Source organism: Pygoscelis adeliae, unplaced genomic scaffold, assembly GCF_000699105.1.
Source record: "Pygoscelis adeliae isolate BGI_AS28 unplaced genomic scaffold, ASM69910v1 Scaffold4, whole genome shotgun sequence".
Classification (NCBI taxonomy): domain Eukaryota; kingdom Metazoa; phylum Chordata; class Aves; order Sphenisciformes; family Spheniscidae; genus Pygoscelis; species Pygoscelis adeliae.
Window position 1 is genome coordinate 14,004,878 of NW_008824986.1, and position 25,950 is coordinate 14,030,827.

Here is a 25,950-nt window from a genome sequence, read left to right on the forward strand (position 1 = left end):
GCCAGAGCCCCCTCCGGCCCCCTCCTCCCGCGAGGAGACGTGCCACTTCCTCAATGCTATCTTCCTCTTCCTCTTCAGGGAGCTCAGGGACACGGCCCTGGTCAGGAACTGGGTCACCAAGAAGATCAAGGTGGAGTTCGAGGAGCTGCTCCAGGCCAAGATGACGGGGAAGGTGCTGGAGGGGCTCAGCCTCAGGGACGTCTCTCTCGGCAACGTCCTGCCCGTCTTCAAAGCTGTCAAGCTCATTCGGCCGGTGGTCTGCAATGAAGAGGGCTGCCCCGAGGAGCTGGGCTTTGAGGTAGACCTGGAGTACAACGGTGGCTTCCACTTGGCCATCGATGCCGACCTGGTCTTTGGAAAGTCGGCCTACCTCTTTGTCAAGATCTCGCGGGTGATGGGGAACCTGAAGCTGGTCTTCACGCGCCTGCCCTTCACGCACTGGTCCTTCTCTTTTATGGATGACCCTGTGATACTGTTTGAAGTGAAGTCTCAGTTTGAAGGGAGGCCCATGCCTCAGCTCACTTCCATCATTGTGAACCAGTTCAAGAAAGTTATTAAGCGCAAGCACACCTTACCCAATTATAAAATCAGGTACGAAGTCCTGCGTCCTTGATGTTACTTTGGGTGGCATGTGTTAACTTAGTAGATTAAAATGAGATTTCTGTTGGCACTTCTACAGTAGGGGTACTTGTACATTGCTTGTCTCATATCAAAAGCTTTCCATGAAGGTAAGCATGGTTTTCCATTTATAATAGGTGAAGAAGCTATCGCACAGTGAGATTGTGACATGCCCTGAACTATATGTAACTAAATGGCAGAATTAGTAGGTGTCAAAAATTTTGGGATCCTGTCAGGTGTCCAACAACAAGACTGTGATATTCCTCTTTGGAGAAGGTAGAAGGATGGCTCTGTGGAACAATGTGTGGGTTTGGGGTGTCCTTCTCCCAAGCCTCTGCCACTGGTGAGCCACCTGGGCAAGACTTGTGGCTTATGCTTACCTATAGAGGCAAGGTGGTTGTTACTTAATGTGAGAAAGGATAAAGTTCACTCTAGGGAATATTTTTGAGATCCCATGATAGTTGGTGTCCTCTTCCTTTTCAATTTGCTGAATTTCTTCAATAACTTTGGGGAAGTCTAGAAGTTAAGAGAAGTATTGCCACTATTGTGGTAAGTAAAACTTTGGGGGAACTCTTGGGGTTTTTTTTGTCTCTTATTGTAAGATAGTATGTTTTCTTTTATAAATGCACACACTGCAGCACAGATTGCGCTATATATTGAATATAATGAAATGTTCAGTGATATTTCTGTAGCGGAAGTGGCAAGTGGCATCTTTACTTTGATTCCACCCTCATTTCTGATTAAAAGATAGTGAATATCTTACCACTGTTCAGGTACCATGTTCCCTTTCTGCCATGTGTCTTACCATTCTTGGGATACCATGTTTCATTTCTCTTTTGTTTATTCTTTGTAGTTAAATTATGTGTTAAGTAAGGATTTTTGTTTTGTTTACCACATTCTTCTGCAATAAGCCTTTTCTCTGAAATTCCTTGGAGATGAGTAACTGAAAATGCCTATTTGAATTTTGAAGTGTAATTAGCTTTGCAGTGATGTAATTTTTAAAGCCTTTTCAGCTGGTTCTTCTGCAATTGAATTTATAAGAGTTCTCATGAAAATGGATGTGTAAAATATCCAAGATTTAGAAAGTCCTAAAAGGGCAGTAAGTAGTTTATTCAAGTAATGTGGTGGCCCTTTCAAATTTTGAGGTACTAAATTGCTCTCCAGAAGGCCCTGGGCAGCAGTGAAGCTGTTAAGGGCAAGTTTGCTTCCATTCTTTTACTGTGTTGGAAGGAGACTGCAGCCCGTTAACTGTGGAGAAGAGCCCGAAGGAGAGGCTGGGATAGCACAGTCGTGCAGAGTGAGTGCTCTTGGCATAGCTAAAAAGAGCAAGTAGAGCAAATGATCTTTACGCTCTCTAGACAAGTTTTTAGGGTGCCTGTGGAACCAGTGATGATGTGCTCCTCCCCTTCAGCAGAGAAAGACAGACATCTTCATTTTTTCCCCTGGGAGATGCACCTGGGCAGTAGGGCGCTCTTATCATTTAGTTAGAGGTAATGAATTTTCCAGATATTTCTCACACTTTATGCACCAGAAAGAATGGATGAGGCACGTGTGAGCCACTGACAAGTTGAAGGGACTGGCGGGGAAAATAAGGAAAGAAGCAGAGCACAGACAGAAATGAGTAGAAGTGTGAGGAACTGACACTGAGAATAGTACAGGAAGCATAAATTATTATAGAACTAAGAAGAATGAACTGTTATTTTTAAAATGCTCTCTTTAAGTTACAAGGAATTAGGAATTTATGAGTGCTCGAGAGGGAAATACAGTATCTTAGCTGTTTTTCACACTCGATACTAGGTTGGTAACACAGGGTGGCAAATGTTCAGTGAAACAGTGTCCAACCCTGTGTATGGTGCTTTTTACCTTTAAATTTTATGCCATGTTCTGAACATGTCATTCTGACCCACTGTGTTGTGAAGGGAGGACACTAAGCTTAATGTGAATTAATGAAATTATCTTAAGGAAGGAAGATTGGGTTGTTGGTGTCCTAACTGCCTAGAACTTTGCCTTTAAAGCTTCAAGTGGGAACACGGACCCCTGCATGGGAACCTTTAGCTGTCGGTGAACCTTTAGCTGTCCACAGTTGCCCAAGGTTTTGTGGCACACAGGCTGCAAACACGTATTCTCCACCAGCACATCTCAGATGAGTTTATGAAGGTAGATCCCTAGACAGCAAAACTTGGTAACAGCCAAGTAGCAGCGATACACTCTTATGTGGTGGTATAGTTGAGAATTGAGGCATTTTGGTTTAAGTGGTATGGAGAACTGATTTGGAAAATCAGGCCCCCTGCTGATAAGATACGAGATTTGGTAATTTTAATAAAAATTGTAAGAGTACGTTGGCTTGGGATTATGGTATGTTAATATATTCCTTAGCAAAGAATGTATAGGAAGAAGTCAGGAGAGTTTCACAACTCTCTTTAATAACCTGTTACCTTACTTAAAGCTGAACAATTTATCATCTACAGGGAATGTGCTTATCCTCTCCCCATTTTTTTTCCTATGGCCTATGTGCCTTTTGTTTAAGTACATAGTCAATGTTTGCTTCCATATGTAGTTCAAAACCTTTTTGATGTCTCCCTACTCTTGCTCAAGTAACTTTATAAATAAATCTTTGAATAGCAGTAATTACAACCTTGTAAACAAAAGCACTTGGAGTGTGGGAATTTCTCTCTTCAGCTGGTTAAAGGGGTGCTTTGTTACCCTGCTAGCTTCCAGATTGAAGTCCACAAAGGAGTTTTATCTTCTTTCAAGATGCTAAGTAGCATTAAAAATTAAAATATGCCATTTTCTTTGCCTTTTGTATTGGGTGACTTCTAGAGGTTCTTACTTGGTAGTGAATGGCCTAAGAAGAGAACTTCTGCCAGTAGTTGATTTTGAACGTCCTATAACTAAGTTTGTGTAAAGCGCACCCCCCCGCCCCGTTATCTAATTGTAAAATACTGTATTAAAATAAGTGTTGTGTCTTCACGTGTGTATTGTCTGTTGCTGCAGCCAAATTATTACACACATACTTTTGTATCCTTTCCAGTTAGGTACAAAATTTCATGCAGCAAAGCAGTGATTAGTAAGATCATCTTCTTTTGTATCATCCATTGCTAGGAGTGACTTTGTGCCATGTGCATAACTGTAGCTTGGAAGTAGAAGGCAGCATCTTGCATTCCTGATGCACTCTTAAGTGTCTATGAGGGGAGGCAACATAGTCTAGTAAGTGCATTTTAAAGTTTGCCTAGCGCTTTATGTACAATTTTCTCCATAAAAGCAATTGTCTACTAATTGTAAAAGGAGGGATGCACTTTGTCTAAACAAATAAGTAGTAATTTGTGTTTTTATTCTGATAGTGTGTAATCACTTTTCTTTGGTGCTTTAGGAAATGTGTTTGTGTCTGGCAAAACACCCTATTTTGAAGCTGCTCTGCGATTGAATGGCAATTGCTATCTCATGTAGAATTTGGTTAAATCTCTGGAAGCAAGGCTGCTGGTAAAATTCAGTGGTAGGCTTTTCTTTTTTCTTTTCTTTTTTTAGTCATCATTGATAAAGGATTTGTGCAATTCAATTGGTAGTAGCGAGAGTTGCTACTGTTTTATAGCTAACTTTAATCTTAATGTTTTTGTTGCTGCTTTGTAATAGAAATGCAAACAGGTTTTCTGAAAGCATTGTGGTCTGTCAGAAGTTTCTTGTTCAGATGTGGGGAAGATGTAAAATGACAGGGTTTTTTTTGTCTTCTCCAATATACATGAGTTCTGGTGCACTCTTGAGAAACTAGATAACTGTGAGTCAAGATCTTTTTTTTATAACTAGCCCTAACATCAGTAAGGTAATGACAAGTTGTAGGTATCATTTATTTGGCTCTACATAATCCATAACTCTGTTTTGACTTGAATTAACTGTTTAAATTATACTTTTTTTTAGTTCTAAGACAAGCTGACCAGTGGGTGGAGCTTGAGAATGAGCGTGGAAAGCCTTGACTTCCCTGTTGGTGGTTTGTGATGACAACTATTGGTGTCCTGCAGGGTGGCCACTGACCCACCAGCTGTGTCTCACTGTCCTGAAATCTCTGATGCTGGCACTCTCAGGAACCATATTTAGTTGGTCTTGCCCATCAGCATAGCTTGACTTGGTGCTGGATTTTTCATGTAGGTTTCTTTTACTAGAGCAGGATGGTAGATTCCAATTAGCAGCACAAAGTGGAATTCATCTAGCAGCCTGAATCCAACCTTTGGTTTTTCATTGTATACACTAAAACAGTTTTTTAAAAGTAGTACCATAGACATTGTTCATGTTGGTTTTAACTTTCTGTATTGTGTCCTTTTAATAGTAGAATAAAGCGGTTAACACTAAGCTGCCGTAGCATTGCTGTGGCATTGCTAGCATTGCTATAGCGTGTTTAGTATTTAGAGATACGTAGTAAGGACTATTTCAGGTGTCTGTCTCCTAGCTTACTTGTTACAGGTATCACAGGTCCACCTCTGTTAGTTCTCTAATGAGCTGTACCTTGCTCATTAACCTATTATTAAGCTGCTTATTGGTGGCAACCTTGATATTCTCCCCCCATCACGTCACGTATATAGGTACACTAATTATGCTGTATTTTCTAGCCTATTCTTAACAATCAGCTGTACTATTGTTGTTTTGAACAGGTTCTGATCTTGCTTTGCGTATGTTTTAGAGAGCTTTGGTTTTTGGGCTCTTTCTAGACAACAAAAATACACTTTGCCGTAATGAAGATACAAAGCCCTTTGTGTGTATGTAAAGGATGAGAAGGAAGTACTTGCAGTCTAGTCTCCCACCAGAATTTAATTTCCTGGTATTTCTTAATCAATGATGCAAAAAAAAATCTGACAGCTGCTGGTTTTTTTTTTTTTCTAAATTTAAGGTCTTGCAAGTTCATCCATTTAGATTCAAAGCAGATTAGGTATTGCCTAATCAGTGAGGGAGTTCTGTGTGTTTTAAGAACACTTGGTTTCTCAGTTTGTTACATTAAAAAAAAGTTAGTGTTTTGTATTGATACTAGCCTGTTTGAGAAACTGTACTTTGCTTTATTTTAATGCATGCTACCACAGAGTGGAATAACTTTCTTTTCATTAGAAGTAATCTTGCAAAGGATTACTTCTAACACTGCTGTATCAGGTATTTAGATGATCTCCTGAGGTCCCTTCCAACATGAATTATCCTTGGAACTAATAATTTGCATTATAGTTAGTTAGGTTAAATAGTTTTATTTTTATAGCCCCAGCTGGAAGCTGGGGCTGTATTGAATTTCACTGGGAAGAACCATTAGACAAACCTATTTCAAATTGCATTCTATAATGGTAAATTAAGAGTTACACAGCAGTTTATTTTTGGCAAAACTTAAGCTGAGATTTAATGTAAGTAGCTATTGATTTGAAGTGTGTCCTATAATAGATATGACTTCATAATATGGTAATAGAGGTATTGGAAAAAGTATAGAATTTTAAAAGTATATATTATTCATATGATGAGGTTATACTCAGAAATGCCAGAAATAATCGTAGCAATTGGGATTGTGAGCATGTCTAACTTCAGAAATCAGCAGCTAGTAGTGATACCTATTTTCTCTACAGCTTCTGGAAATGGAGATTCTTTTCCTGAGCGGATTTCTACTGTAGTTGTGATATGCACCTCTCTTACTAGTTAAATCTGTAAGGCACTCCTGTTGCAAGTTCTCATTCCTGTTGCTGTTGAAAGGAAAAGAGGAGGCTTTTTTTCTTTTTTTAATGCCATGCCTATTCTAGGTGCAAAAATCTTCTTGTATACAGGATTTGAGTCCTTTTCTGCTCTGCAAAAATTGATGTTAAAGCAGCACTGTGATACTTACGGGCTTTCAGACTGTTCCAGAGAGGTAATGCTCTGAATGATGCCGGCACAAAGACCTGTTCTGCTAATGGCAAAGCGGTGATAATTGGAATCAGTAGATCTGTCTGTAGACAGTAGTTCCATGCTTGGAAGATTATTTTTGCAGTGCATGGACAAGTAGTTTTTCTTATTCATATAGGAGTTAGATAAATAGATCTGTAGGCAACCTGACACACAGCAAACAAAACCAAAACCTGGAACTTGAAATATTTTAATTTCTTTGAGGGTGCTACATGTGTAGAAGGAAGCTTTTTGTAGTGCAGAGCTTTTTACCGTCTTTATTTTGGGAGTGGTCTATCTCAGACATACATTGTTTCTGGAGGGTCACAAAGTATATGTTTCTTCAGATTAAATGAAAGTGTGCGGTACAAAGTGTGTATGTAAATCTCCTTATGTAGATACCAAGTTCAAAATCTATTGGTTCTAGGGGTTTTGAAACCTTTTAGTCTTCTTCCCCAGCTCGAGCACTTCACAGGCTTTCACACTGGAAAGATCTAATTCTGAAAGAATGCCAGTTTGAAACTTGTTCATTATAAAGTCAGATTTAATGAATGACCAGCCACACATTGGACACTTCCCAGTATACAGGTGGCATTCTTTTCAGGTTAAGAGTGAGCCTGTTCCTCTGACTACTCAACAAATGTTGCATTTTCGTTTCTTACCTGCAAGGGTGAGGAACTAATACAGCACTGACTTGAGAAGGATTAGTGAAGAAACTGGGAGACCAGAGGTATAGTAGGGGACAAAAAAAAAAATTCTCAGTTGAGGGAGAGATGCATGAAGACATAAAAGAACAAGTTTTGGTGATTACTGTTTGCATTTGCTGCAGATAGCATTGAGGTTAATTGGTCTGACAGGCAAATAAAACCTCCTTCAACTTCTCTTACTTGAAACAGCATATAAAAGGTTCTTTGTGCAATAATAATGACAAGAACATTACCTCATTTAACACCTTTGCTGTTTTGTGTTTAAAAATTACTTGATCTTAGTCCTGCAGTGAACTTTTCATGTGGATAGTGAATGAAGGCTCTGAAAAATCTGGTAAGATTTATTTGGTACTTCATGGCATTTTGCATGCACCAGCATTGAGACTTTGCATTTCTGTTCATCTGAACTCTGATCTTGAACATTTAAGCTGATCTTGCTGCTCAGTGAGAACAAATACTTTTCTTATTATTCAGTTGTTATGATTTGTATAGCTTTCAATTCTTCTAAATAAAATATGAAATAAGCAGTAGTAATTTTTATTTTTTGAAAGGTAACTTATTTCAAAGTATAGGGCATATAGGAGTTAATCACATTACCGAACCATAGGCATCTAACAAATGTCTGAGCTTCGCTCTGAGCCCGTCTGTTGGAGCAGGTAGGTGTGTTCAAGCACTAGAGTTGGGCTATTCTGAATCACCTTCTACAGGCTGTATTATGATTTTTAGTTTCTGTGGATAGATAGTGTGATGAATGTTCCCTACCTGTCACACAAAACAGAACACTGGATTTTCCTTAAAGGAGATTACTTCAAGGAACAGAGGCACAGAATTTATACCTCCAAAAATGGGTAGCTAATACAGCTCATTTGATGTCAAAATGTGAGAGTCTCTTGTAGAACCTATTTTATATATATTAAGCATATGAAATAGTTAATCTTTTTATTAGCAAATGATACTTGAACAGAAGGCTCTTAAATAAGCAGCCTGGGTAAGGACAGTAGGTTTTAGTAATCAGTGTGGTGGAACAGTGTGGTGCTCCAGTGACGGTGAAGCTTAGTCTCAGGCTGCCAATCTCACTATTGGAGCTAGTCCTTTCATGTTACTGGGTTTCCATGGGAAACTGCATATTCTGCATTCCTAGATATGCTCCTGTTTACAGTTCATGTTCACACTTGTTTGATTTAAAACTATTTCAACATTTGGTTATTCTTGTTATTGTTGTTCTTCAGAGAATACTAAAGGACTTTTAAATTTAAAACTTCTAGGATTAATAAGCTTTATTGTCTAAAATGAGTACAGAGAGAATGTTACATACCTATGTGGTTTGTTAATTTAATAGATAATTTGTGCCACCCCAGTCTGCTAAAATCCATTAATTGCGGAACTACAAAAACCTTTGCCTGATGATCTCAAACTGTGCTTTTGTCCAGAAGAAAGCAATGATCCAATATTATAAATGTTAGCTGGGAACAATTAGCTTTTCAAGCAGGTTCCATTCTGTGTGATACATGAATATCAATATTTTATATAATTAAGAAAAAATGCTCTAGTGAAAGTGTTTTGATGTTCGAGGGTTGAACAGGGCTTGTTCATAACAGTGGATAAATTCTCATTTTGGAAATGAGTGTGGATGCCAGTTTGTGTGAAGGGGATTTGGGAGTCATTTTATAAACGTTTGTCAGGTTAATAGTGACATACTAAGCTGAACACAACTTATGAATAATTTCTTTGAGTTTCTGCTGCAGTCACTGATTTTTCTGGTTAAACTAAAGAATTTACTGCTGGAATGGTGTTCATCTCAGTTGAGAGACACGAGTAAGATCCACACAAGTTTTGGAAGCTTTTCCTATTGTTATTTCCCTTCACTGTTTAACAAATTGAAGTTGTTTCACAAGCCAATCGAATCTAGGCTAGAATTCAGACCTTCAAGATGTTCAGTGATCCCAGCCAGCATATCTAGTAAAGTAGTGAAAAAAATCTGCAATGAAGACTTCAGTTGACAGATAGATTTGTGTTGCGAAGAACGTTTCTACAATACAGTTAAAAGTGCCCAACCAACAGTGAAATGGTTGTGTATGCAGTGTTGTGGATGTGGTGCTCCTAAATTGCTCTACGCTGCAAGTTGGGTATATGCTGTGTTAAGCTGCTAAACCCAGACTTCTGCATCACATCTGTGCAAAGCCCTTTGGGTGCATCTGCTTCCCTAAGCACTCTTCCTTCTGGAAGGACTCTTACTCTTGCAGAGCCCTGCCGGGGTTAATAAGCCCTCTCAGGATTTGAGAGTGCATCTCTGTTTACTGCAGGACCCAGCTGGAGCCTGGCAGCATTTTAGAACTGTCTGTGACCGTATATAGCTATGAAAACTGCCAACGAGAGGCTAGGTGTAGCAGAGAAGAAAGAGAGGAAAAACCTTGTTTTTTGTGAGATGAGAGAAGGGCAGAAATTGTTTTCAACTCTGGGTTGGGCTCTGGAGAGCTGCTTTGTTATTTTTTTCTCACTAGCTGTTGTAATTCCTTTTAGCCTTAAAACTACATGGGAACAACATACCTTTATAACTTGTTCATTCCCCTGTTCAGCTTGCAGCTACGCTATAGTTCTGCAGAACAGTCTGTGAGGAGCAGTGCACCCAGCCCCCTCCATTAAAGCTGTTTGGTGCAATGGAAAATACAGGGATTTACTACAGCAATACAGTTTTCACATTTTTGAATACTTGGTAGATGTCATAAAAATCTGTCTGCAATACAGAGTGTATTACAGAGATCACCTGATGATAGAGTTAATCAGACTGTTACACATACTCAAAGACAGTAATTAATTGCCAGATATGACTAGCATAAAATTAAATCAGGATAATCATTTGGGAATACTTTTTTTAGCAACTTTGTGTTGCTTTAACTGTAAAACTTACAGGGACAATTCAAGATGTAAATTTACAAAATTATTTCTTAATTTCTGTCCAATATTTCAAAATTATGTGTGGATGTTTAATAGAAATCATAACACTTATACTTTGTTCCTGACTTTCTTAACTTAGTCTTAACGCTCAGCTTCAGTATATTTTCTTGTATCCGTTTTAATGGCAACATAGTTCTGAAAAATGCCCATTCAGAAGGAAATGTGTACAAATATTACAATCTGCTTTTGTAATGGCATTACGTACAAGATTGTGTTGTTTGCCAGTGTCACTGAGATGAAGATGATAATAATTACAATAACTGATACCCCATATGTAAAATGCTTTAAATGATGCTAAAACCTTTGAAAAATATCCTGTCAAATATACTTTTTATATAGTATTTTAAATGTAAGCCATTGTGTAGTAAGAACTAAAATGGACTTCACGTGAATGTCAGTTGTGTAGTAAATGACTTAAACCATTATTCCTGTTTGCCTGAGCTAAAATAGGAAGAGTAGAAATTGAAGATCATAGTCTTGCAGTGACATGGCAGAAGGCTTCATGGTGGTGTTTGAATCACTGCTGTGAATGATCTAGCTTGGTGAATAATTCCTAAGTAATTAAACAGTGGAAATGATGCAATGTAATTCTGAAAACTTCAACAGTTTGTATTTTTTTTTAAGATTAACTCTGCATACTGCATACTTGCTAACAAAATTTAATGCAATATGGTAGAATGAACAAAACAAATTCTAATGTTGCCAAGCAAAGACCCCAGTGGATTACAAGGGGAGGTGGGGTGGGAACAGCAATGTTAGTCAGTGGTATTGTTTTAAAACAATACTATAAAAACTCAGATTTTTTCTTTTTTTTCTTGTTCCTCTGAAAGAAGGGCAAATTAGAGAAAATATCCAAATTCATTATGGGGATGGTGGGAGAAGATTATAGTAATTTGAGCAGCTGCTTCTCTCAAATGTAATCACAAGTCCCAACTGTAACTTGCCATCAGTGATGCAGGATTTGCAAAGTGCAGGAATCCTTCCTGTTAATTAATCTTGCAAGCCCCTCCTGTATTTGATTGTCAGCAGTGGTGCCATAGGTCATGTCCAGACTGAGCTTCTGCGTGATTTGATCCTGTTTGTTTACAGTACGGGCCCATTAATAAAATGCTGTGACTCACAAATGGTGACACCTTTGCTTGGGGGACAGTTGGCAAGTATGTGCCATGGTGTGTCCCCTGGTCCCCATCAGGGCCCTCCCCACCATTGCAGTCTGAATAGCTGAGCTGTCTGTAAAACAGATCCTTAATTACTGCTGTTTACAATTTTAAGGTGAACTGTCAGTCATCTCAGCTTTGAAAATGGTATTGCTAATCCTGAGCTAGACTATCTCCACCACTTTGGAAGACTTTAAGGGTGTGAATTGGACCATCTTCTGTCTTGTCAGAAGTGACTAGATAAACGTAGATTGAGGAGAAGCTTCTGTAGTTCAAGAATTTTTAAACCTAACTGGAGGAGTGAGGATAAACCTTGGAAAGCTATCATGTCTAGAGTTCAGAACAGATCAAATATTTTTTTCACTTTTGGTTTACAGCTGTCAGACTGTTTTCAGCAGTGAGACAGTCATTTTCTGTCTAAGCGGTCTACGAGGATGTCATTAGTTTTCATATGGACATAGGCTAGCGTTAAGAGCAGAGGATTAAAACTCTTGAGCTCAATGAGTCATGTACAGAGCTTAGACTTCTATTAGAACATCAACATTGTTTTCTTTTGACCAGGATTGCAGAGAGATGATGTTTCTAGAGAGACTTGAGACCTAAGTTTGGGAGAATATATTGCTGAAGTTAGAAAAAGCTAGCATTTTGGTAGCTTCGGTTACTGGAACCAATCTCTAATCCAGCTGGCTAAAGGTAGAGTTTTGGGGTGGCTTGGGTTTATTTGTTTGGTTTCTTGGTGGTTTGTTTTTTTTCCTGCTGCTGTTCTACTCGGATACCTAAAAGCTGGTTGCTGAACCACACCTGCCTCTCTTCCAGCTCTATGTAAACAAGAGCATATTCTGCATCTTCTGTCCCATTTGGAGCAGAGCCACAATGATTCGGGCTTTCTGGTTAGACAGGGAAATTTTGTCTTAGTCCTGTCTGAGACTGAAATATAGCAGGATTTTGATCTCTTTCTCTTAATTTGAACCAACAGTTGGCTTCAGCTAGGTCACATATAATTTAAAAAAAAACCCCAACCACATGAAAACTCGGAGATCAAACAGGCATTGACTGCATTGAGTTAACTAAGCTATTTCAGTATTTATGGAATTTAGAATTTGGAAAACTAGTATTCTTGAAATGCAAAAAAAGTCCGAGCATGGTCAAATTGATCTTGTTTGTGCTGATAAGAAAGTAGTTTTGATAAGCCTGATTCAAGATTTCTTTTTTACCCATGGCTATTTCAATGCAGACAGCAATGGCAAATCTTTAAGACTCTTTGCCTTATTTACAATGGCTTCTGTCATATAAGCAGGGAAAAAAAAACCTGCTGTCTTTTTGGAAGGAGCTACTTGACTATTTACACTTGTTCTTTTATTTGTTCTTGTAGAATGGGTCTTAAAATTTTAAAAGTGTTTGTCTTGAGTGTCTGATTTGAGATTATACCTCAGAGGTACTGATATCACTGGAAGAAAGACGACTGTAGTTTAAGAATCTGGAAATGTATGAAACATCTTTGAAGAAAAAAACCAATTAATAAAATCCTTGCCTTTTTTTTTGAGGTTTTGATCTAAAAAGTGACTGTTCATATATTGAGAATTTGTGTATGAGCTTCCCACATGGCTGTTTCAGAATATCCTGTAACACAGTGGGTGGAGTGCTAGAACTGATTTGCAGTTTTCCATAAAATTTCCTAGAAAATAAACCTACTCTCTTATTGCAATGTTTTTCAGGTTGTTTGTAAGCCAGATTTTCATGGGTGTGGGTTTTTTCTATAGATTTCTATACTGAATAAGAGCATAGTTTGAATTACTAAAGTCCCCTGAATATGAATATTGACACACTTCTGCAGCTTTGTTCCTTGTGAAATCAGTGGAAGCTGGAGAATTACTTTTGCAAAATCTGCAGTGGTGGTACTTTTCTTTTTGAAGTACTTTTTTTTTTTTGAAGTACTATTAATTTTTTTCAAAATAAGGATGAATTCCATTTTTATATCTTCAATGTGAAGAATGGTATAAGCTGTTTGCTTATAATACCTAACCCTAACAAGCTTAAATGTAAGCTGATAAGTACTTTTAAGATCTTATTAATGTGATCATGCCTTTCTAGGAGTGGGTTGTAATATTTTGGGATTTTTGTAGAAGTAAACATCTTAAATTACACACAGTGTAAGAATACAGGATTTTTTAATGACTTAAAATACCTGGTGTCAATCATTTTTTGAAATTTATACACTTCACAAGCGCATGACTTATATTTCTGTGGATCAGATAAAAAAGGCAATCTAAAAATGATTGAGTTCTGTTCTGTAGTTAGTCAAAGCTTTTGAGTACTCCCAAAACTGAAAATAAATTCAGCAGTTTCAAAAATATTTTAGATACTAGAATCTTCAAATTCAGTAGCATTTACAAAAGTAAATTGATGCTTTACTAAACACAGTTTGACTTTAGATTTTGATTTAATTTTTATGTAGAGAGGTAAACAAAATTCTAAGACTTGCAACGTATACAAAGTAGCCTTATGCTAAAGATACTTGCGTTTTTAGCTGGTGGCCTCTTCTGAGATTTAAGGTCTCTTTTTGCCTTGTTTATTAAGATTTAAATATTCAGTTAATGTAACTCAATAAAAAAAATTCATAAACCTGATGGTGTTTAATCTTATTTTATGGCAGTAGAGTAGTGCTGGAATGCGTATAATACAAGTGATTAATGTGGTCTTAAACAGATACCCAGTAATTTTTAGACCACTGTTTTAGATATCAAACTTCCTTTATAAAACCACAGAATAATTTAAAACTTTTCCCAGAATTTATTCTATAAAAGTATTCTCATTTCTTAGCTAAAGCTCTACAAAATCCTAGCTGCCTCCTGCATTTACAAATGAAGCTGTAAGTCTTTCTGCTTCTCCAATTAGGAAATGGAGTACTGAGAGCTTCTGAAGTTTGTTCCTGTGTGTTTAGGTCTTAACAATTACACTTATTTTTTTTTACTGTGATTCTGGATATTCTTAACGAATGCAATGAACAAAACACATAAGTGCTTGGTTATCTTTGGTCAGATAAATTAATATTTTTTTTTCCTAGTTCTTAATAGATTTCCTCATGCAAGTAAAATTATTGTAGTTAAGTAGGTACTGGTGGGAGCAGTTAATTTAGGTAATAGGTTAATTAAACTAAGGTATAAAAGACTCCTGTCCTCTTCTCTGTTAAAAGCTGACTTAAGGACCACAAAACAATCATCACAGAATAGTGAATACGAATTAATGCAAATATAGGTCAGGCATTTCTAAAAGTAAACCACTGAGTTATAGTCTTGTTCCAGGTAGGTGAATGTTACAGTCTTGTTCCAGGTAGGTGAATTCCCCCCCCACTCCCGAACTGACAACTGGAAGGAAGAATAGTGTTATTCAGGGGCTGAAAACACCAACGAGGGGAACAAACTTGATTTTTTTTTTTTCAGATGCAATTTTGATCTAGACTTTGAGTGAGGTGGTGATGAGATGAGAGCAAATGAGGCACTGAAGTGACTCTGTGAAATATGACATGAATGAAGTGTAGAAGTTTTTCATATGTAGGAGACATACTGACTGTGTGCGGTGTCTGGAAACACTTTTGCTGTGCTTTGTATGTGGAAGAGCTCAGTATTGTGCTACTTTAGTATAACCTTAATTCTGTATATTAATTGAGTAACTTTATCTTAATTATCTTTCAGTATAATCATCTGGCCTAATTCCTCATGCGAAATGACTTTTTTTTGCTGTTTGTGTCTTGTGCTATTTGTTGCTACTCGACAGCTTTTTTAAAAATATTGGTTTTATAAGCTTTTTCCACTTGCTAAAATTTCACATGAAGTTTGATTGATGGATATTCCTCTTCATAGTCATATTATTAAGTTAAAATGCTTGTTTTTAACTAACACTTTCTTAATAGTGTGCTATTTGAATTTTAGACTTCTGGAAAAATAAGATGATAAATTTGTGGAGGGAGACTGATAATTTAAAACCAAAAAGGCACTATAAGCATCTAATATAAGGCACTTTTAAAGACTTTTTTTTTTAGTAGCATCCCATATCCAGGCAGGGTTTTGGGGCAGGGGCATAAGGCGTTTTTTTCTATATGGATTGCGTTGGTGTAATCCTGTGTTGTAGATCAAGGATTTGTGACATGAGCATGAATTTTGCCTTTTGACCTTGCTGAATAAGGAGATGGCAGCATTAGACCCCACTTGAAAGCAGTCTAATATAGATGCAATGAAAATCTGCCTTGGAGACCCTGGTGACAGCTCAGCAGTGTTTACAAAGGTACTATATTTCTTGTAACTACCTTTTGGTAACACTTTCTCTACTGTTGTACTTTCAGGAGCAACTCCTAGATTTCCCCACACCATTGTCATGGCTTAAAATCTTTTTCTTGGGCTGCAGCTGTGAATGGGCCGATTGCAGACCATTTGTTATGGGCTTGTTCTCCACTGACGGAGGTCCACCAATTATATGTAACTAACTTTTTTGGCTACTGGTTAAAGTTAAGAAAGGGAGCTGAGAATACTAGATGAGTGTTTAAAGATGCAGACAGCCAAATAGCAACCACTTTTTTTGCTTGTTCAGAGTTTGCAGAGTGAGAGCCTTGAATTCACAAGAGCAACCTACCAGAACTGACCAGATCCTGGGATGGCTGCTGTGATGAGGGCAGAGACCAGCTGAGACTAACTGTGGCATTTAGTTTGCTGTCAGGTTTCTTTATAGACTTTTTGACTAAAAGAAAAAAGATTATGTAGCCTACCAGTAAGCCTCTATTCAATGTGATGAATTTCTCTAAGGCATTTATTGGTGGACTTCTGCTCTTTACAGATGGACTAAATATTTGAGGGTAGCAAAATACACTCTTAAAGCTATTATAGAAATTACAGCAAGGTTATTTACACAATGTATTTAATAAAATAAGTTCTATATTATGATAAACCCAGGATGATAGGAAACTTATCTCTCCTTTACATAGGAAAGCTTGGGACAGGAAGATACTGAATCACCAAAGGTACCATAGTCTGCAGGGCTTTGGAATAGAGTTTGTATCTCTTGTCTTTTTCACTGAATTGTGTTATTGGCACTATTAGCTAAAAGCCTACTGTTGGTACTTTAATACAATGAAATACAGCTTTGCTTTCATATTAAGTGTGTTTTGTTGTCCCTACTGTAAATGTTTTATGAAACAAACTTTACAATTCATTTTGTGTAGTGCTGTGACTGTTTTCAAGTAGGAGAGTTAGAAGGATGGTTACAGATGTGGGGATCTGGCTTCTCTGCAGAGGGGAGAACACCCATTGTTGTTCTGCTGTGCTCTTGCTAGACCGAACAGAGAAGCAGCAGTGATGGCACTCCTCAGAGTGCCCTTCATTACTGGCGATTGTGTTTTTAAAAGGTAGGGTAGCTCATAGACTTTCCCTGAAAAAGGTGGGAGAACCTGTGATGTGTGACTTGGTTGCGTGCATGGATTGCAGGTTGCCCATGTATGGTTTTACAACACAAGGGAATGGAATCTTGCCGTGTTACAGACTGTCGCTGTCTGGGTCTGTATTCATTCACCAGTTCCCAGTAGGAAAGTCTTTCCAAATAAATTTGGGTTACCTTCTACTTAAATAGTCTGTCAACAGTTCACTTAACTAATACATAACTGAAATCTACTTGAAATAGTAATTTTTTTCCAATGTTTAATTTTGGAAATGTACAAACTCTCAGTAAATTACCTTAAATAGAAAAGTGCTATGTTATAAAATTGGAAGGCTTCAGAGCAGCACTTAAACGTTAAAAATGCATTTAATGTGGGATATTTAGCTATTTGTATGTTGCTAATGCCAATGGAAATAGGTACTGTGTTAGGGCTTTCTGCTAAGGATTTTGCAGATCGTTTCAGTGGTAATAATGTGAGCATAAGTGCTTGTTGTAAATTAAAAATGTTGTTGAGACTGCTTTTTAATCCCGTATTTGTAGAAAACTTAACTAGTGCTGCACAAAGTCCAGCATACAGTGTTAAGTGTTTTGCATATTATTGTATATAACTGCATTGGTATTTTAGAATTTTTTCCTTTTTAATTCATTGTTGTCTTAATTAAAAGTATTTTGAAAATAGAAATCAAAATTACAGTAAACATAATGTCTTAATCCATCAAAAAAATGGCTTGTTCTGAAGATTATCTCATCATTCCGTGCTGCAGCAAAAGATTGCAGTGTGTGCTGTACTTAACACTTCGTTCTGAAGTTACTTGAGAGGTAACATTTTTGGTTTGAGTAAGTAGGTAGATATGTCTGCATCCTTACTGGAATATTTTAGTCTGTTATTTTGCTCTTTTGTTCTGTTCTGGCTTATTTTTGGTACTGAAAATAGCTTTGTCCAGGTTTATGTTCTTGTAAATAGCCTGCAGGCTGGTTTATGGTGTGTATATGTAAGGGAAAGACCTTATAAATACCAACACTTTTAAGCCTGGCATTTGCAGAAATTCAGAGAAGTGATGGTAACCTATTGGATCCTCTTTCTTTGTCTGTTCCTCCCTCCCAGAAATCTTGTTTCAGTAGCTCACTGAGGCTCCTGGTGGTGGTCATTCGTTTGAGGTTCCCATGGAAAACTATTTTTTTAGTAGATTTTGGGAGAAGGTATATGGGCAATTGCTGATACTAATTGAAAAGTTGTTTATTTGTGCTGGGGAAAAAGAACCCCTACATGTATTTATTCACTCAAAACTTGGCATTATTTCCCAGTGTGGTTGCCTAACTCTTCCTTTTTTGCCTGACAAAATCTGAGCTAAATCTGTATTTTGAAGGGGTAAAAATAATTTCTAAAAGGAACAGGGTACCCTTGCTTGTGCTTAAAGTGAGAAATGTGTGGGGTGGTGTGTGCTGTGATGGCTCAGGGTGGGTCTGAGCAGGGAGGTGGCCAGGCCCTGAAGTGGCAGTAAGTCTTCGGAGTTTGTAGAGTGAAAATAGCGGGGTTGTCTTGGTGGTATTTTCCCTGCTCTTGTGATTCTTACTATTCCTTTAATACTTCCAGAACTATAAAGGAAGATTATGAGTAAAATATCAAACCAGATGGTATACACACAAGGAATATTTTGGGTTGGTTGTTTATGGTATACTTGTAAGCCTAAACCATGGCCAGTGTGATTTAATTGCTTCATATTTTTCATGCATAAATACTTTATTCGGTTTATTTTTTTTTAAATGGATTATTTTGACTTGTCTGATTTCAAAACAGTTTTCTTCCTGAAGGAGTTAATGAGGGAGAAACTTAGAACAAAATAAAAGTTAGAAGTTGAATTGAATTTCAGGAAAATAGCTGGAGTGTTGAGTTCTATTTATTCACAGGGAGAACAAAAGAAGTGTCTTTCTCAAGGCTCGCAGAGAAAGGCGAACACTGCTCGAAACGCAGTGTCTCGAATCAGAGCGCTGGGGTCCCTCCTGAAAAGTGTGCCGACGGTTAAAGCGCGTTTAATTATTTATTTGAATTTCTGAAACTCTTCAGTTCAGATCCATGTGACTGTTTCCTGAACATATTGTGATCTCTGAATGTGACAAGCAGATGCCTCCGATGGTTGAGCAAACAAGTGCTTATGAAAGACTTCTTTCTCATGAAATGGCAGATACATCCTGTAGGCAGTGGTGCTCCTGTCCTGTTATTTTTAAGTCTTCTCAACAGAAATAATCACTGGGAGGCCATGTCAGTGAGAGGGGATGGAAAGCAAGGCATGGGGCAGTCCTAGGAAATGGGAGCAGTAAATAAAAACAGAAAGAAGGAATACCCTGCAAGTGCTTTTTCAAATACTTTATATAAATGCTAGTGCAGATTCCATTATATCTTTGTATTTGCAGGGTTGTGGCCCTTGCTGTTAGGATTGCATATGTGTGTCTGCCATGTGATGGGGCTGCAGCTGTGCAGCCTTTCCCCCTCCTTCCTTCCCTCAGATAGTGGCTGCGTCCGACACTGAAGCACTATGACTTAAAAATGAAATCAGTATTTATAACTTGTCATATTCTAATCAAAGAGATAGACTTTTGTGGTGAGATAATGTATGTAAAACACTTAATATCTTGAACATGAACTGCTTTTCCTGTGAATCGCATGCTGTGATGAGGGAAATAAAACTCAAGGGCAAATGTTTAGAATACATGTATCTTTATTTTAATTCAAGAAGACTGGCTGAAAAGAGCAACTGAATGTTTTTCACAAAATGAGAGAAGTATCAATCTGTGTAACTAAAGTGTACTGTTTATTAGGGTGCACCAGTCCTCTAAGTACAGCAGTGTCATAAAAACTTAAGCTTTAGGGTCATGGTATATTTTCACCTTTCAATGCTGTAATGTTTTGTGCAGATGAACTTAAAACTTAAAATAAAGACCTGGTAAGATATTTATTGCAAAAGGACTTGTGTTAAATCACATTTGTAAAAATCATGTTTGTAATCATAACATATTCTGTCGTTTCATCAGCTTCCCATTTTCGCAAAATTATCTGCACTAGTAAATATAACTCAAATAATCTATTCCAGTGAAGCAATCTTTGTTTATATGTTCTCCAGTCTTCTGCATTCAAACACCTTTAGTAGCTTCTACTTGTTCCTTTTGACCAATGAATATGTAGGAATGGTAGTATTTCTCTTTAGGAGTATTAAAGATTTGTTGTAATCCTGTTACTTTTTTTTATTTCTGTATGTTGATATTGTTTATGTGATTTGAATTAAGATAAGTCTCTTCTATATTTTTCAGGTTCAAGCCATTTTTCCCGTTTCAAGTATTGCCACCTGATGAATATGAAGATAGAGACCTCTGTATACAGGATTTTCTGTTGACAGAAGGTCGACTAAAAGTCACATTAATTGAATGTACAAGGTATGTTTTGTGGTCTTTTGCTCACTCTTGACTAAGCAAGTACATGTGTTTCTTAAATTTGTAGTAATTATAGCTGTAGGTCTGTTCTGATTCAAGAAGTAGCTGCTTTGGTGTGGTGATTGAGCTCTAATCAAGAAATACTTTTTTTTTTTTTAAAGTCAAAATGAACAAATGAAAGTTGCAGTAAGTTTCTGAGGCACTCTTATGTTGTGTGTGGGCGCATGCATTTGCCTTTCATTTGAATTTTGCCTGGTTACAAGCTAATCTGTGCCTCTTGGGTTTTGTTTTTGTTTGTTTGGCACACCAAGCTATGAATCTCTTTCCAGGACAGTATAAATGTTGTAATTATCCTATTGTATTATGTTGTAAGCAAAGGGAAATAATTGTTTCACTCAGTCTTACTTAGATTAATCCAAATAACTTTTATAAGGCATTATTTGTTGTCTTTGTCTTGAACAAAATAATTGAAAGAAATAAAATCTACTTCCTTTGTTCATTGGAGAGAAAATCATTCTCTTTAAAGCTGGAGAAAAGGTGTGTGGAGTCTTGGTTTGTTTAGGTTTTTTTAGTCAGACCTCTTAATTCTTGGTTTATGTTAGATCTTATCCTAGTAGTGCTCAGACTTTGATCTAGTTATGTGCTGTTCTGTCTTTATGAACCGGATTGAAACTGCAAACTCTGGTTTGCAGCAAGATTTTTTTATTTTTCTTAACCTGTTCTTTTCATTGCTTGTATTACCATATGAGCTTCTTTTTGCACTTTTTTCTGTAGCCTTGTACAACTGTTTGAACTGTATTTGCTGTAGTAATGTGGTTTACCAGTGCTGTGGATTTCCAGAAAATACTCTTCTGCTTCTAAGGATCGTGTGGGACATAGCAGTGATTATTTTTTGTAATAAAATGGCTGCTTACCTGTCTGTGAATGATCCAAGAATGCTAAATGACTCTGCGCACTCCTTGGCTGCTAGGAGCATTTCCTCTTTACCTGTACTGAGTAAGGGAACTCATGATTTCTCTTTATAAGCAGTCTCCAATTGCGGTTCAGTAGTGTGTTCATTTTTATTAACAGAGGGCCCAAAATAACTACTTTAAGTTGTGTGCAGTTAGGGTTTTCTTGTTTAGAAAGTAATTTTTTTAATACTGTCTTTCCTGATCTGAAACACTGTGTAACATCACCAACATACCACTAGCTTTGTGTTTCTTTCCATGTGTTCCTTTCCGTTACCTTTTTAGAAGCCAGATTGCTCAGTTTGACATCATCATCTGACCTCTCAGTATTTTCAGCTGTCACAGATGCTTATCAGATGGCTGGGAGAGGATGCAGTTGCTGGCTTGTCAGGTCTTTTAAGCTTCAGGTCTGACTTAATCCGACTGGTTTATGCTGCTTGGAATTTCTAGACACACACTTGAAAATGATGTTTGAACAGACCCCTCTCAATCTAGATGCCTGACTCTTGGTCCCATAGTAATTCCTCAGATCTTCCAGGTGTCCCATCCTTTTTTGAACTGAACAACTACAACTGCTGTCCAGAGAGTCCCCCTGTGAGTAAATATTCTTGCTTATTTTGCACCTGAAGATATTGATGAGGTAGAAGCTGAAAGACGCATAGAGGGTTTTGGTAGTAGAAGAAGAAATAGCAATATTTATGAAAGTAACAATGACAAAATTTCCCTTTTTCATCATCACTGTATGTGAGCTGGTGTGAAGGTTGCCTGGGACCATTCTCAATGGTTCTTTTGTAGTGCTGCACTGCCTGCTGAAATACAGAGCTTTTTCACTCTTGTCTGCCATTGGGACCTGAAAATTTTTCTTGGCAATCATTCTCGTTCCAGAAATGAAAGATCACTTTAATTTCTGTGTGTCTTTCAGTTTTGCTCAGTGCCCCAGAGGGTTTTTATATTCTCTCTCGGTACAGTACCTATTCTATGACTTCCCTATAGAATTGACGTTGTAGACCGCTGATGATGTACTCCATCTAGTCTAGTAACAAGAGTTCTACTACTTCTCCTGCTTAAGTCTGAAATACAGTGGTGAAACTATAGTGATAAAACATTTAGCAAACTTTTTGTATAAATATCTAGTTTAATTTCATTATATTCTCCACACGACCAAATACCTGCACTTTTTGCACTTGTTTCTTTTCTAATTGCAGGCTTGACCTTATTAATTTCCTTGCTGTCATGCTATTGAAAAAATCAATTTTGCACATTTTTAAAATTAAATTAATGAAAGGATGGGAACTTTGGTGTAAATAATAAGGAATGCTTTGCAAATTTTTGGCTGACCTGTTGAAAATGTAAGTTTTCTTGTACAAGTGCAATGCCCTCACAGAATTCAGTCATTGCAAAAATGCTGTTATCTGTCATTACCTTAGATTTTTTTAAGGAAAAGGGAAAAACAAAGCAACATGCTGTTAAATCTTGCTATATTATTTTCTTTTTAAAAGATACACTGTGAAGAAAGTCTTAAAGCCTATAAAATCTGATTATATTAGGTGAGAATACAATTCCAAAACTATGCCATCAAGTGGGCTTTCTAAATTAGCATTTGTTTCAGTAGGTAACCTTTGTGGACAAGGAAATTTTCCGAAGATAGTTATAAAATACCACACAGTGTACCCAAGACTGACTTGTCAAATTTGGAGTTTTAGGGGTTCTTTTCATTTTGTCTTCAAGTGGACTTCAGTAGGCGGCAGCGGCGCCTTTAAGTATGTGAATATTGAATCTGCTTTTGACATTCTTAAAGTTTGGGAAATATTCTGCTTGTTTCAGCTCCTAAAATACTTGCAAATAGAAAGACCACAGTTGAAATTAAAAAATAAGGAAAGGATTGTAAAGGAAATAAATTCAGCTTGCCTTTATGTACCTGGTAATAAGTAACATGTTACTAAAGGTTGGTGTGTACTTTGCCTGCACATACCAGATTTTTGTTAGACTTGCAGATCAGTGCTTTAGCGTCATCCTACAAAAAGCAGGAAACTTTATAGCCTTGTTATTCATCCTCTTTTCCGGAAGACTATAAAGACTTGCTGAAGTGCTTGGCTTGGCTTGGCTCAAGAGTTGAGATGACCACAGCCTCCATGCACTTCTGTTGTTCTTTATCAAAGGACAAACACTTCATGTCTTGGAGTCCTTGTAGCTCTCAGACTGGAAAGCAGGACAGCTGCAAACAACTGTTTTCATATCCATAGCTACTCTGTTGAATCACTGTCTTCTACCTCATGCTTGCTTGCTGCAGGGAACCATCCAATTTACAACTGGGGAAGGACTAGAAATTCACTTTCTGTATGCGTGTTTTAATTACTCAGGTGGTGATTTAATCACATTTCTTTATTGATTGTTTATAGCTGGGGTTATAAACTTTGATTCAGGATGTCTTTCATACTGACTTACAAACTTTCAATCTGTAGGATATAGATATCTCCTTAATGTCCAGTTGTTTTGGGTGTGTTGTGGCACAGTCTTAATGTCAGTCTTTATCTGCAGCTGTGTTATAGAGTACATACCTCTGTTTGCATGCTAATGGAGGCATTATTCAAACAAAAAGTTCCTTAGTGCAGTAGCAGTTAAAATTTCCCCTTTGTCTTTCTGAAATTGGAAATTGAACTCCAAACTCCAGCATGAAGAGCTCTTCAAAATTTAAGTGTGTAGTTTTGCTGTCTTGTGATTATGTTTCTTCAAGTTGGGTGTTGGTAACCTAATGTAAGGTGAAACCTCATTATGGCTCATTGTTTTCCTTGTGACTTTTATGTTACAGTTCTGGCTCAAAATTATGTTTTATTCCTGTTTTGAGCTACCTCCTGTCCTTGTTCTTCTTAGTTGCCACCAGTACAAGACAGCTAAATATATCAGCTGTGCTGATGTTTTAGAGGGCCAATAAGTACCCCTGGAAAATTCCTGGAGAGTGTGTCTAGGTGAGCAGAAGATGAAACGTATGCAACCAATGATCAGCTGTGGAAAAGCTTTAATGAAGTGTCTGATATCAATGAGACATGGAGGAAAACCTGTGTTACTCAAAAAGCAACTACTGAAAGCAGAACAGAAAAGTCAGAGGGTTGCTGGGGATGGCTTAAAAATAACCAAAGGCGGCATGAGTTTGTCAGTTCAAGTAACCTTGAACAAACTTAGTCTTGTCCAGACAGAGTACCTAATCAGTTGGTTCTGAGGCTGGATTTCTGCTTACAGTAATCAAATCAATAGTGTCTAGACACATGAGTGCTGAAGGGCAAGTTGGAAGTGAGGTTGACATGTGCTCTTTGCAGTGTTTCACTAGAGCATGCAAACTTTCCATCTGAAGATGGGGTTACAGGATATAGCCACTAACTGTGAACCAAAAACAACTGACACTTAAAAAAGCAGGTGTGCTGGGTACCAACCCAAATGTGATCTTCCCCTATCATCTCCCCCATGCATTCATGTACTCAGCTAAAAACCAGTTAAACAAATTCTTCATAGAGACACATAGAAAAGAAATATTTATCTACCTCTCCTTGCTGCAATGCAGCTAGAGAGCTGTCATAGCCAGACAGGTGTTTTCCCTTGGGATTGGCTTAATTTTACCAATTCTAATTGTTGGTGAAAGTTGCTTTCAATAGCTTTACTTAATTTTCAAAGTATGTTTACTACATATCTCCACATCTGGAAGGCTAGGCACTTTCTGATAATAAATATTTAACCTAGAAACATTATTTAACAATATCAAGATAAACAGAGAAAATTGATGTGTTTTTCTGACAGCTTTTGTCTATATCATCTAAAGATTTGTGTAACACATCACAATCACAAGTAAGATACTTTGGATGAAAGCTTAGAAACTGTCCTTGTCAAATGTATATAGAAAGTGTGTGTGTGTGGGGGGATTAAAATCTAATAGCTCTTTCCAAAGAGTAAGATTTGTTTACAGTTTTTATTCCAAAATATTTATCTGCGTCCAGCTACTGTGAGATAAGCTATGTACAACTTTATTGCTGTTCTATAGCCTAAAGGTTACTGTTTTTTTTTTTTTTTTTTTATAGTACTGATATCTACCTGAAGCTTTATAGCCTTCTGGAATAGGGTATCATGCATGAAGAACCACTCTTTCATTTGTTATGAATGTTACAAAAAATTACTGATACGAGAGGATCCCAGTTTAGTGAAATAGAAACATAAGCAGTAGTAAACTGTGACTTTAATCTACAGTAACGCTGTAGAAGAGCTGCAGTATATTGTGAAGTTTAGGACTAGAATGGAAGACTCCTGTGGCTATTGTTGCTTTTTAAAAAAAACAAAAAAGTTATTCTTTTATGGAAAAATACTAGTCTGGTGATTGAACACTTTATTTAAGAAAAGAAAAAGGGAAACACAATAGCAAACCCCTTCCCCAAAACCCAATCAAAAAACCCCTAGCTAAAAATTTTAACTTACATCTGATATTTATGGAGTTCTACCACTAGAGGGTGGCAGTGTCTTTCCTTTGGTGTAAGGCTGTGCCTGTGGAATCTTTTCTGTGTGGACTTCTCTGTGTGTACACATTGATAACAATAATAGAGTGTATAAATGAAGAGTGGTGAGTTTAATATGATATCTGGGATATATGTAATAGTATTACAATTCTTACTATAGGCTTTTCTATTTCAGGTTACTTATGTTTGGATCCTATGAAAGAGAAACAAATGTTCATTGCACAATGGAGCTGAGCAGTAATGTTTGGGAAGAAAAATCAAGAAGTTCTATTAAAACGGTAAAAAAGGGTATAACCGTTGCATATTGCAGTATGTCTAGCTCTTAATACACTGTCTAGAA

At 37.3% G+C, this 25,950-nt stretch overlaps 1 protein-coding gene across 1 annotated transcript in view; it reads left to right on the forward strand.

Annotated features, from left to right (window-relative positions):
• Positions 1–25,950, forward strand: part of PDZD8 (PDZ domain containing 8) — a 74,809-nt gene that overhangs the window by 8,631 nt on the left and 40,228 nt on the right. The window contains exons 2-4 of the mRNA XM_009326038.1: positions 6–591; positions 20,045–20,167; positions 25,786–25,888. Of these exons, the coding sequence (XP_009324313.1) occupies positions 6–591; positions 20,045–20,167; positions 25,786–25,888 (812 nt within the window). The remainder of the gene's footprint in view (positions 1–5; positions 592–20,044; positions 20,168–25,785; positions 25,889–25,950) is intronic.